The sequence below is a fragment of the Nerophis lumbriciformis genome, linkage group LG36 (assembly GCF_033978685.3).
Source record: "Nerophis lumbriciformis linkage group LG36, RoL_Nlum_v2.1, whole genome shotgun sequence".
NCBI classification, from domain to species: Eukaryota; Metazoa; Chordata; class Actinopteri; order Syngnathiformes; family Syngnathidae; genus Nerophis; species Nerophis lumbriciformis.
Window position 1 is genome coordinate 14,004,754 of NC_084583.2, and position 13,742 is coordinate 14,018,495.

General features: G+C 40.7%; 2 protein-coding genes across 3 annotated transcripts in view; one reads left to right on the forward strand and one right to left on the reverse strand.

The window, feature by feature from the left end:
* The window catches only part of insyn2b (inhibitory synaptic factor family member 2B), a 77,522-nt gene extending 73,025 nt beyond the window's left edge, over window positions 1–4,497 (forward strand). Inside the window, exon 4 of the mRNA XM_061930384.2 lies at window positions 2,402–4,497. Coding sequence (XP_061786368.2) covers window positions 2,402–2,585 — 184 coding nt within the window. The 3' untranslated portion in view covers window positions 2,586–4,497. The remainder of the gene's footprint in view (window positions 1–2,401) is intronic.
* The window catches only part of dock2-like (dedicator of cytokinesis protein 2), a 399,373-nt gene that overhangs the window by 163,059 nt on the left and 222,572 nt on the right, over window positions 1–13,742 (reverse strand). For both annotated transcript variants that reach the window (XM_072912417.1, XM_061930395.2), the window contains exon 26: window positions 10,612–10,707. In XM_072912417.1, coding sequence (XP_072768518.1) covers window positions 10,612–10,707 — 96 coding nt within the window. The remainder of the gene's footprint in view (window positions 1–10,611; window positions 10,708–13,742) is intronic.

Below are 13,742 nucleotides of genomic sequence, written 5' to 3' on the forward strand. Positions count from 1 at the left end.
TCCTGTGCACCATTTCTGGGTGTGTTTTGGATATTTGGACAAAAATAGTTTCAAGCATGTTTTACTCAATATAGGTCATCAAATCTCAGCAACAAGCTGTAATATCTTACTGAGATCATTTAGGACCAAAACACTTAAAGGGGAACATTATCACAATTTCAGAAGGGTTAAAACCATTAAAAATCAGTTCCCAGTGGCCTATTTTATTTTTCGAAGTTTTTTTCAAAATTTTACCCATCACGCAATATCCCTAAAAAAAGCTTCAAAGTGCCTGATTTTAACCATCGTTATATACACCCGTCCATTTTCCTGTGACGTCACATAGTGAAGCCAACACAAACAAACATGGCGGAAAGAACAGCAAGCTATAGCGACATTAGCTCGGATTCAGACTCGGATTTCAGCGGCTTAAGCGATTCAACAGATTACGCATGTATTGAAACGGATGGTTGTAGTGTGGAGGCAGGTAGCGAAAACGAAATCGAAGAAGAAACTGAAGCTATTGAGCCATATCGGTTTGAACCGTATGCAAGCGAAACCGACGAAAACGACACGACAGCCAGCGACACGGGAGAAAGCGAGGACGAATTCGGCGATCGCCTTCTAACCAACGATTGGTATGTGTTTGTTTGGCATTAAAGGAAACTAACAACTATGAACTAGGTTTACAGCATATGAAATACATTTGGCAACAACATGCACTTTGAGAATGCAGACAGCCCAGTTTTCATCAATTAATATATTCTGTAGACATACCCTCATCCGCGCTCTTTTCCTGAAAGCTGATCTGTCCAGTTTTGGTGTTGATGTCAGCAGGCCAGGGAAGCTAGGGTCGATATTCTTCTCTTGATCATCTTCGGGACGGTGTGAGCCAAGACATCCAGGGGGTTTAGCTCGCTCCTCTGCGGGAACAAACTGCCGCCATTGCTTGCCGTGCTAGCGAGGTCCTTTGTCCCTGAATTGCTCACACACTCCGGCAGATTCAATGGGGGTCTGGCGGCAGATTTCTTTGACTTTATCGTTGGAAATGCATCTGCTTTGAGTGTCGCAGGATATCCACACATTCTTGCCATCTCTGTCGTAGCATAGCTTTCGTCGGTAAAGTGTGCGGAACAAACGTCCAATTTCTTGCCACTTTCGCATCTTTGGGCCACTGGTGCAACTTGAATCCGTCCCTGTTCGTGTTGTTACACCCTCCGACAACACACCGACGAGGCATGATGTCTCCAAGGTACGGAAAACAGTCGAAAAAAACGGAAAATAACAGAGCTGATTTGACTCGGTGTTTGAGAAATTGGCGGATTGCTTCCCGATGTGACGTCACAACGCTCCAAGAGCGAATAATAGAAAGGCGTTTAATTCGCCAAAATTCACCCATTTAGAGTTTGGAAATCGGTTAAAAAAATATATGGTCTTTTTTCTGCAACATCAAGGTATATATTGACGCTTACATAGGTCTGGTGATAATGTTCCCCTTTAAAACAAGTAAAACACTCCAACATAAAATTGTCAGGCTTGTCCTTCACAGTTTGACTGTGTTTTAGTTTTTCCTCTGCGTTTGTCTTAGTTTTCTGTCAGCGCTTTTATTTTGTCTTAATTTCCTGATTGTCTCCCAGAGTGCTGCTTCCCCTCAGCTGTGGCTGATTGGCACCTGGCCACACCTGGTGTCAATCAGCCAGCTGCTATTTAAACCTGCCTTCCCCTCCAGTCAGTGCTGGATTATTGTCATTGCCATTGTCTTTCCTACTTGTCGATGCCAGTGTAGCTGTAAGCGGTAGCGGTAAGCTATTTATTGTAGATGTTTGTAGCTTGCTGTCTTTTTGTTTCTCGTCTTCCAGTTCCTGTTTTCCTGGCATCCTGTTTCCTGTTCCTAGTTCCTGGTTTGTGTTTTTTCCTTTATTTTATGAACATTAAATCTTGTTTTCCCGCACAATGCCTTCCACCTTCTCTGCATCTTGGGGTTCGTCACCTACAAACTCTGACATAATAATCCAGCACTGACTGGAGGGGAAGGCAGGTTTAAATAGCAGCTGGCTGATTGACACAAGGTGTGGCCAGGTGCCAATCAGCCACAGCTGAGGGGAAGCAGCACTCAGGGAGACAATCAGGAAATTAAGACAAAATAAAAGCGCTGACAGAAAACTAAGACAAACGCAGAGGAAAAACTAAAACACAGTCAAACTGTCAAGGACAAGCCTGACAAAAATCTGCTTATCAGACAGAAAATAAGCAAATATCACCCTTATTTGAGATATTTCATCTTACTTAATTTCAGTTTTTGCAGTGCTCATATTTGATGCTTATTTTTTCACTGTGAAAAATGAGCCGCGCAATAAAAAAAACAACTCGACTGTCATTTTTGTTTGTGGACTCTTAACCAGATTGCTCTTTGTCTTTCTAGTGTGGAGCATGACTTCCGTCTGCAGGAAGGACGCTTTCAGGGGGTGATGGAGTCCCTGGAAGGAGAGTACGACGTGCCTGCGCCCGTTCCGAACAAACCCGTAGCCGCCGCCTCCCCAGCCGGCCGTCCGAGCACCAAGGCACGTGTCAAGAAGCTCCGCAAGAAGTGTTTCTGGTGGCTCTGATAGTAACGCAGCAGCGTCTGAGGGACATCAGTTAAGGGATTTGGAAATGAGTGCTGAACTTCCAATATACAGCAGATGTATTCATTGCCAATGAGAGCCCATTACATGGTATGTAGCAAACAGATGGAGCATCAACACACGGGACTATTTGTCACTTGGCAGAGTGGCGATCTCGGAAGATACATAAAAAAAGGATTTATGGCCGAATGGATTAATGACTGTCGATGGAAATGAATCACAAGGTGTCAGTTTTGCAGCAGGGAACCTGGGAGTGCTACCAAGTGCTTGTTGTGTTTCTTAATTTGAACGTAGCAATAAGGGACACAGCAGGGAAGCCGTGTGGAATACATGTAGAAGAACTCTCAGGAATAAAGAGACGGCCCGGCGAATGGAAGGTGCAAAGTGTTTGAGATTGTATTAGGGAATATATTAAGAGACAACGTGATGGAGCAGCTGATGGCAGACTGACAGGCTGTCTCACATTATTAACATTTGTGTCACTGCTGACCCCCTGACTGATTGATTCTCCACAGTGGAAGCCCCACAGGCCTACAATTTCTACAAGTGTTCTCTCTCTCACACACACACAAACGCACACACACACCACTTACATGGTTGAAGACACACATCATACAAACCCAAAAGCAGTGAAGTTGTCACGTTGTGTAAATGGTAAATAAAAAGAGAATACGATGACTTGCAAATCCTTTTCAACTTATATTCAATTGAATAGACTAAAAAGACAAGATATTTAACGTTTAAACTGAGAAACTTCTTTTTTTTTTGCAAATAATCATTAACTTAGAATATTGCAAAAAAGTTGTCACAGGGGTATTTTTACCACTGTGTTACATGACCTTTCCTTTTAACAACAGTCAGTAAACGTTTGGGAACTGAGGAGACACATTTTTGAAGCTTCTCAGGTGGAATTCTTTCCCATTCTTGCTTGATGTACAGCTTAAGTTGTTCAACGGTCCGGGGGTCTCCGTTGTGCTATTTTAGGCTTCATAATGCGCCACACATTTTCAATGGGAGACAGGTCTGGACTACAGGCAGGCCAGTCTAGTACCCGCACTCTTTTACTATGAAGCCACGTTGATGTAACACGTGGCTTGGCATTGTCTTGCTGAAATAAGCAGGGGCGTCCATGGTAACGTTGCATGGATGGCTCCAAAACCTGTATGTACCTTTCAGCATTAATGGTGCCTTCACAGATGTGTAAGTTACCCATGTCTTGGGCACTAATACACCCCCATACCATCACACATGCTGGCTTTTCAACTTGGCGCCTATAACAATCCGGATGGTTTTCTTCCTCTTTGGACACGACGTCCACAGTTTCCAAAAACAATTTGATATGTGGACTCGTCAGACCACAGAACACTTTTCCACTTTGTATCAGTCCATCCTAGATGAGCTCGGGCCCAGCGAAGCCGGCGGAGTTTCTGGGTGTTGTTGATAAATGGTTTTGCTTTGCATAGGAGAGTTTTTACAAATGTAGCGACACACTGTAGTTACTGACAGTGGTTTTCTGAAGTGTTCCTAAACCATACTTGCCAACCCTCCCAAATTTTCCGGGAGACTCCCGAAATTCAGCACCTCTCCCGAAAACCTCCCGGGACAAATATTCTCCCGAAAATCTCCCGATTTTCAGCCGGAGCTGGAGGCCACGCCCCCTCCAGCTCCATGCGACCTGAGTGAGGACAGCCTTTTTTCATGACTGGAGGACAACAGGGTGACAAGAACTAAATCATCCAGACTAGAGATAAATTGTATTATTATGTTTATCTTACCTAAAAATAAATATATATTTTAATTAAAAAAAAAAAAAAATACTATATTTTGCTAAAAACATCAAATTTAATTATATTTGTATTTTTTCTGACTCCTTATTACATTCAGCCATAGAATTATACATTAAAATAAACATATTTGAAATAATCAATTTTAAATGATCATAATAATTCATTTAAAATGACCATATTTAATTATTAAAATAATTGCTTGTTTATCAACAACTTTAACATTTTATTCATTACATTTTGAAGCTCTCAGAAGCCAAGTTATGTTATATTCCTTAATATTTATTTATGCAAGTTTGAAGTATCAATTATCTAAACACAGTTTTGTTTGCATATTTTCAGGATATATATATATATATATATATATGTATATATATATATATATATATATATATATATATATATGAAATACTTGACTTGGTGAATTCTAGCTGTCAATATACTCCTCCCCTCTTAACCACGCCCCCAACTACCTCCCGAAATTGGAGGTCTCAAGGTTGGCAAGTATGTCCTAAACCCATGTGGTAATTTCCTTTACACACTGATGTCGGTTTTTCATGCAGTACAGCCTGAGGGATCGAAGGTCACGGGCATACAATGTTGGTTTTCAGTCATGCAGTGATTTCTCCAAATTCTCTGAAACTTTTTGATGATATTACGGAGCGTAGATGGTGAAATCCCTAAATTCCTTGCAATAGCTGTTTGAGAAATGTTGTTCTTAAACAATTTGCTCACGCATTTGTTGACAAAGTGGTGACCCTCGCCCCATCCTTGTTTGTGAATGACTGAGCATTTCATGGAAGCTGCTTTTATACCCAATCATGGCACCCACTTGTTCCTAAATAGCCTGTTCATTCGTGGGATGTTCCAAATAAGTGTTTGATGAGCATTCCTCAACTTTTTCAGTCTTTTTTGCCACTTGCGCCAGCTTTTTTGAAACATGTTGCAGGCATCAAATTCCAAATCAGCTCAAATTTGCAAAAAGACACAAAGTTTTCCAGTTCAAACATTAAATATCTTGTCTTTGCAGTCTATTCAATTGAATATAAGTTGAAAAGGATTTGCAAATCATTGTATTCTGGTTTTATTTACCATTTACACAACGTGACAACTTCACTGCTTTTGGGTTTTGTACATTCAGGGGCACACATGTGCACACACAAGTGAACCTGAGCAAAACAACCATAGAGCAGATATCAGCTCATAGCTCAATGTGTGCTTGTGTTGGTTTTTTTTTTTTTACATACCAGAGATCGGGCTCGTTTTTGTGAGACATTATGAACACATTCAGTTCACAACCTTATTAACAATCAGATCCATTACAAAATATGAGCAACATTCTGCCCTTGCAAAGATTATAATGCTCAGCTTTGATTGATCATGTCTGAGCGGTACTCTTTTAAAGGGGACTCAATACTCAATACTCAATATAGGTCATCAAATCTCAGCAACAAGCTGTAATATCTTACTGAGATCGTTTAGGACCAAAACACTTAAAACAAGTAAAACACTAACATAAAATCTGCTTAGTGAGAAGAATTATCTTATCAGACAGAAAATAAGCAAATATCACCCTTATTTGAGATATTTCATCTTACTTAGATTGCAGTTTTTGCAGTGTAGCTTTCTGGAAATGTGGCCCCCGAAACAATTTAGTCCCATAGCCCTGCGGGAGTTGGTCGTAAACTTCTGATCAACTGAATATGGCGACTTTTTCAACACATCAAACCTTATCAGCCACATGGAATGCTCGCTTCAGTACGACAGTGTTTTGAAAGCCAACAAAGACACCTGAGCGGCCCCAAAGCGTTCCGTAAAGAAAGGTGTGAACAAACTACAGTCAAATCTCAATCTAAAAAAAACTGATAAGAATAAATTATCAGTATCAGTATGTGTTTGAAATAAATTATATTGTGCATCTCTAGTAGAGATGCGCGGTTTGCGGACACAACCACGGAGTCCGCGGATAAACCGCGGGTCGGGCGGGTAAAAATAGATTTTAAATAGATGCGGGCGGTTGGCGGTTGAACCAATTCGGAAATATATATACATAATTAAATGTTGTTACCCACATACGAAAAACGAGCAGCACTCTTTGAAACAGTCAATTATTCATCAGGCACCGCGTCCCAGCAACAAGTGGCGCAAGTGAGCGCTCCTTCAGCGCAGCAGGGCGCATTTTAGAAGCCAGGCGCTCTCGCATGAACCCTGGCACTGTAGATGCCATTTTATTCCTGCATAGTGCTAACAAAAAAAAAAGTAAGTAGACATACGGTTGGATATGTTAAACGAATTAGTCTACGTTACCTAGGCTATACCAAATAAGCCCATGTCTAACCTATATTGAGTTCGGTCAGCTAAATAATTTTGATGGTTACGTGTTGTTTGGGCGCACTACAATGCAAAGGAATTAAGGCAATTGCGTTGTTTATTGTGGTTTTTTTCTATTGGAGATATACTACTATGTGTGAATAATTATTTGGCCTCGCTTTCAAGTGAAGCGCATCTCCGATTGGCGACAATGTAAGGATATTTAGCCTGCTTTGTTTGTCGCGACCGTCTATTTTCATTATAATTCAAGTTTGATCATAAAGTGATATTTTGTCATGGCTGCAGATCAATCAACAAAGGTTCATCTTTGTCGCGAAATTGTTCACTGCTTCACTGTGCACCCCGCCCTCGTCCCTATTTGAGCATTATAACGTTAACAAGTTAATATTCATTGAAATAAATTCAGAACATTTTTTTTACCTAACGAAAATATAAGCCTAGTCTTTCTAAAACATTTTTTTAACTTCTTAAAAGCCTCGTTCTGCTTGCTGCAACTGCGCACACAAAGTGTGAGGAACGCACTCCTGATCTGAGGGCATTGGCAAAAATAGTCAACACTTTCTTAATGGAAATGACAATAATATTATAATAATGATAAATAATATTATCACGCATTGAATGTCTCTGCTACATTGGATCAGTCTCCTTTCTTTAACAGGCAAAAGCTTTATAACCTCACTAATGCCTTGCATCGTCTATATTAGATATATAACAACGGGCGGATGGCGGGCGGGTGTGGTTTTGATAAAATGTTGGTTGGGGTGAATGGCGGATGGTTGACGACTTTTGTGATGCGGTTGCGGATGAAATAATTGCCTATCCGCGCATCTCTAATCTCTAGTTAATCCCAATGTCTTTTTGATTAGAGACCCCTGTGATTATTTGTTTTTCCTAGACCACATGCCCTGCAACTATAACAGACTGGGTGGTTAATTGAACGGCGGCGTTAATTGGAGCAATTACCATATTTTTATTATCGTTGTTGTAATTTGCGTACAACTCTACCGCGTCATACTGAGAGGTGCTCATTTGTTTGGCATTGAGCAGAGTCCAACTGCTCTCAGTGTGATGCAGCGCACTCCTACTAACAATATCAAATATTAAATTAACATCACTTATCATCTTTGGAAAGGAAGAATATTCCTGTATTGGATCTGAAGGTGGTCATAATGTTGTCTACTCGCCAGCCAAGTTAAAGATGATTTATTTGACCATCTACGTTATAAATCTACATACCATGGAGCCTTCCGGATGCTGGCGTGTTCATCACACTACAATAAAGATGCTTCCCCCAACAGGCAAAATAATCCCCACGTCTCATTAAAATCTGTTGATGCACACTATCCAACTCAAGTGAGTTGGGCAAGTATACAAATTATACAGATGCAGATGTTTTGGGGGGATTTTTTTTTGGACAGGAAATGAACCTCTCGAGTGATCAAAATCCCACATGGGGGCCAACTTTGTTGCTCTCACACACAAACACTTTTGGGCTGGAAGCAGTGCAAACCACTCATCTCACATAAGCACCTTGTGAAGCGGTAATGGTTGACAAGTTGGCCGCAATTACAGCCCTGGATGATACCAGACTGAGAAATGAACCAGCCTATCTGCGTCCTCCCATTATGACGCCCATGCTCCCATCATGCCCTGATTGTCCTCCCACGTGTACAATAAAGGTGTGTATTTTGAACAAGGGCTGCTTTTGTTTACAATGTATCAACAAGTTGTTGATACATTTCTCTAATCAGTACACAAAGTAAGTGAAGTTATTATCATAAGCGGGGACATGATAATAAATATTCAACTTCCACTCATCTTCTACGTCTCAATACGGATCTCAATAGGTCAAAAGTCTGCCTTTCACATGGCACAACACTCAGTTTTAATTCAACAACATGGTTAGCATTCTGTATATAGTTTGATGCACTGCAAACTGAGATAAACTGTTCCTCTAAATCAGTGGTTCTTAACCTGGGTTCGATGGAACCCTCGGGGTTCAGTGAGTCGGCCTCAGGGGTTCGGCGGAGGTCGAGACACATCCGACTCATCGTGTAAATAAAAACTTTTCCCTATCGGCGTATTACGGATACGACAACAGCAGAAGTCAGACTGATTTGCAGGTGTGTAATTTGTTGTGAGTTTATGCACTGTGTTGGTTTTGTTGTTTGAACAAGGTGATATTCATGCACGCTTCCTTTTGTGCACCAGTAATAAAACATGGTAACACTTTAGTATGGGGAACATATTCACCATTAATTAGTTGCTTATTAACATGCAAATTAGTAACATATTGGCTCTTAACTAGTCATTATTAAGTACTTATTAATGCCTTATTCGGCATGGTCTTATTATAACCCTAACCCTCTAACCCTGGCCCTAACCAAATAACTCTAAATTAAGTGAAGTGAAGTGAAGTATATTTATATAGCTCTAGTGACTCAAAGCGCTTTACATTGTGAAACCCAATATCTAAGTTACATTTAAACCAGTGTTGGTGGCACTGGGAGTAGGTGGGTAAAGTGTCTTGCCCAAGGACACAACGGCAGTGACTAGGATGGCAGAAGCTGGGATCGAACCTGGAACCCTCAAGTTGCTGGCACGGCCACTCTACCAACCGAGCTATACTGCCCCTAAGTCTTTGTTACATAGAATATGTTCCCCTAGTGTCAAAAATACTCTAAATTAAGTCTTTGTTATTTAGAATATGTTGGATCCACTATGGACTGGACTCTCACACTATTATGTTAGATCCACTATGGACTGGACTCTCACACTATTATGTTAGATCCACTATGGACTGGACTCTCACAATATTATGCTAGATCCACTATGGACTGGACTCTCTCACTATTATGTTAGATCCACTATGGACTAGACTCTCACTATTATGTTAGATCTACTATGGACTGGACTCTCACTATTATGTTAGATCCACTATGGACTGGACTCTCTCACTATTATGTTGGATCTACTATGGACTGGACTCTCACTATTATGTTAGATCCACTATGGACTGGACTCTCACTATTATGTTAGATACACTATGGACTGGACTCCTCTCACTATTATGTTAGATCCACTATGGACTGGACTCTCTCACTATTATGTTAGATCTACTATGGACTGGACTCTCACTATTATGTTAGATCCACTATGGACTGGACTCTCACTATTATGTTAGATACACTATGGACTGGACTCTCACTATTATGTTAGATCCACTATGGACTGGACTCTCACTATTATGTTAGATCCACTATGGACTGGACTCTCACTATTATGTTAGATCCACTATGGACTGGACTCTCACTATTATGTTAGATCCACTATGGACTGGACTCTCACACTATTATGTTAGATCCACTATGGACTGGACTCTCACACTATTATGTTAGATCCACAATGGACTGGACTCTCTCACTATTATGTTAGATCTACTATGGACTGGACTGTCACTATTATGTTAGATCCACTATGGACTGGACTCTCACTATTATGTTAGATCCACTATGGACTGGACTCTCACTATTATGTTAGATCCACTATGGACTGGACTCTCACACTATTATGTTAGATCCACTATGGACTGGACTCTCTCACTATTATGTTAGATCTACTATGGACTGGACACTCTCACTATTATGTTAGATCTACTATGGACTGGACTCTCAAACAAATTACACACCTGCAAATCAGTCTGACTTCTGCTGTTGTCGTATCCGTAATACGCCGATAGGGAGAAGTTTGTATTTACACGATGAGTCGGGTGTGTTTTGACCTCCGCCGAACCCCTGAGCCCGACTCACCGAACCCCTAGGGTTCCATCGAACCCAGGTTAAGAACCACTGATCTAATCAAATGACCAATGAGTACTGCATTATTGTACTCACAATTAGAGCATGCTCGCGGCCCATGGTGATGACTGTCTGGTTGATGATCCTCAGCAGAGACACCACAATGTCCTGGATGTGTTGAAATGTCTCTCCCTACAAGAACAGAAAACAAGGCAAAAGAAAGACAACAATAAGTTAGGCTGAAAAACATGGACAACCGCCATGTTTTCTCCTTTGCAACCACGATGAAGCGCTCAGTATGTCATTCCGCGCTCTCAAAGCCTGCGCAGGTCGCTGAGGAAACAAAGACTTTTGAGATAATACAGTGTGTGTTTGGGAATACAACATTTGAATAACTGAGGGGGCTGCTGCTGGCATTGCTGAAGATCCCTACTTGGAAATAATACGAGAGAGAAGAGATGAGAGGGGGCTTTTAATAGCGTGAGGAATTTAATGTTTGCAAAGACAAAGATAATTAGGACAGCCCTCAACTCTAAAATAATCGTTTAAATTGAAATGTCAGGGTTTTTGCATATGTCTGTTTTTATAAAAGCTTTCTACAAACCCCGTTTCCATATGAGTTGGGAAATTGTGTTAGATGTAAATATAAACGGAATACAATGATTTGCAAATCATTTTCAACCCATATTCAATTGAATATGCTACAAAGACAACATATTTGATGTTCAAACTGATAACCTTTTTTTTTGTTGCAAATAATCATTAACTTTAGAATTTGATGCCAGCAACACGTGACAAAGAAGTTGGGAAAGGTGGCAATAAATACTGATAAAGTTGAGGAATGCTCATCAAACACTTATTTGGAACATCCCACAGGTGTGCAGGCTAATTGGGAACAGGTGGGTGCAATGATTGGGTATAAAAACAGCTTCCCAAAAAATGCTCAGTCTTTCACAAGAAAGGATGGGTCGAGGTACACCCCTTTGTCCACAACTGCGTGAGCAAATAGTCAAACAGTTTAAGAACAACGTTTCTCAAAGTGCAATTGCAAGAAATTTAGGGATTTCAATATCTACGGTCCGTAATATCATCAAAAGGTTCAGAGAATCTGGAGAAATCACTCCACGTAAGCGGCATGGCCGGAAATCAACATTGAATGACCGTGACCTTCGATCCCTCAGACGGCACTGTATCAAAAACCGACATCAATCTGTAAAGGATATCACCACATGGGCTCAGGAACACTTCAGAAAACCACTGTCACTAAATACAGTTGGTCGCTACATCTGTAAGTGAAAGTTAAAGCTCTACTATGCAAAGCGAAAGCCATTTATCAACAACATCCAGAAACGGGCCCGAGATCATCTAAGATGGACTGATGCAAAGTGGAAAAGTGTTCTGTGGTGACGAGTCCACATTTCAAATTGTTTTTGGAAATCTTCCACATCGTGTCATCCGGACCAAAGGGGAAGCGAACCATCCAGACTGTTATCGACGCAAGGTTGAAAAGACAAAATGTGTGATGGTATGGGGGTGCATTAGTGCCCAAGGCATGGGTAACTTACACATCTGTGAAGGCACCATTAATGCTGAAAGGTACATACAGGTTTTGGAACAACATATGCTGCCATCTAAGCGCTGTCTTTTTCATGGACGCCCCTGCTTATTTCAGCAAGACAATGCCAAGCCACATTCAGCACGTGTTACAACAGCGTGGCTTCGTAAAAAAAGAGTGCGGGTACTTTCCTGGCCCGCCTGCAGTCCAGACCTGTCTCCCATCGAAAATGTGTGGCGCATTATGAAGTGTAAAATACGACAGCGGAGACCCCCGGACTGTTGAACGACTGAAGTTCTACATAAAACAAGAATGGGAAAGAATTCCACTTTCAAAGCTTCAACAATTAGTTTCCTCAGTTCCCAAACGTTTATTGAATGTTGTTAAAAGGAAAGGCCATGTAACACAGTGGTGAACATGCCCTTTCCCAACTACTTTGGCACATGTTGCAGCCATGAAATTCTAAATAAATAATAAAGTTTATGAGTTTGAACATCAAATATGTTGTCTTTGTAGCATATTCAATTGAATATGGGTTGAAAATGATTTGCAAATCATTGTATTCCGTTTATATTTACATCTAACACAATTTCCCAACTCATATGGAAACGGGGTTTGTATAATAATGGGTGTCTTCGCTGATCAGCCAGGCAGTGGGAGATCCACACACAGCGAAGGGCGAGGTTAAAAAATAACAGACGTTTTTCTACAATGTCCATAAACAAAACACTCATAAATTGCATGTGTCAGTGTGAGTTGAGAATAAGCAGATCCGGAGAGACACAACACAGAGCAGAAATTGGAAAAGGAAACTAATAAATTCCAAACTGGTTCACTTAGCACCCTGGCTGGTGACATTGTTTACTCACCAATAAAGAAATCTGATTATTTTTCCAGTTGGGGTTGTTTTGCTGCGACTCTTTCCCTGTTGGAATCCTGCTTTTATGCTGCTCATGAATTCCAAACTACCTCTCTTCTATCAATGTATCTCCCTGCGTAGTTTGGCACAGCGTCGTAATCAGACATGGAAGAGAAGGGAGTAAACAAGAGAGGCAGGAGTCCAACATGAGGGGTGAGAAGGCTACCATCACGTCCATCACCTCGCTGTATTTGCTCCAGGTTGCCGTGGTTACTCTGTTAATGAACGGTATTTGCCTGCTGCTGAATGTCATCAAGTCTTATAACAATGTCTGTGTGGTTAAAAGCTGTGTGCAGCCAATTACATTTTGATGATCCCTCTGATACAAACTCTTTATAAAATGTTGTTGACAAAGTCACCCTGCCTTGTCTGACTAACAGTCCTGAACCAAAATACAAATGAACACAAACAGATAAGCTTTATTTATTCCATCAGATAACAAACAGCATTGCTTGACTGATAATGTTAATATAGATTGTATTTATATGTTTTCACTTTTTTGAAACTAGTCAAATAGAGGAACTAAAATGAGTCCACTACACCAATTTTTTTTTGAGGAAAAAAAAGTTTTATTTTGTAGGAATAGAATTTAGAAGGGGATGTCACAATCCCGACACAAACTTAAACGAATCAGTCTGGCTACGTTCAAACTGCAGATTTTTTTTTGGGTCAAATCCGAACTTTTTAGCTGCTGTTCACAATACAAGAAAATGTGATTTCTAATGTGAATGCAATCCGACCCACATGCGGACA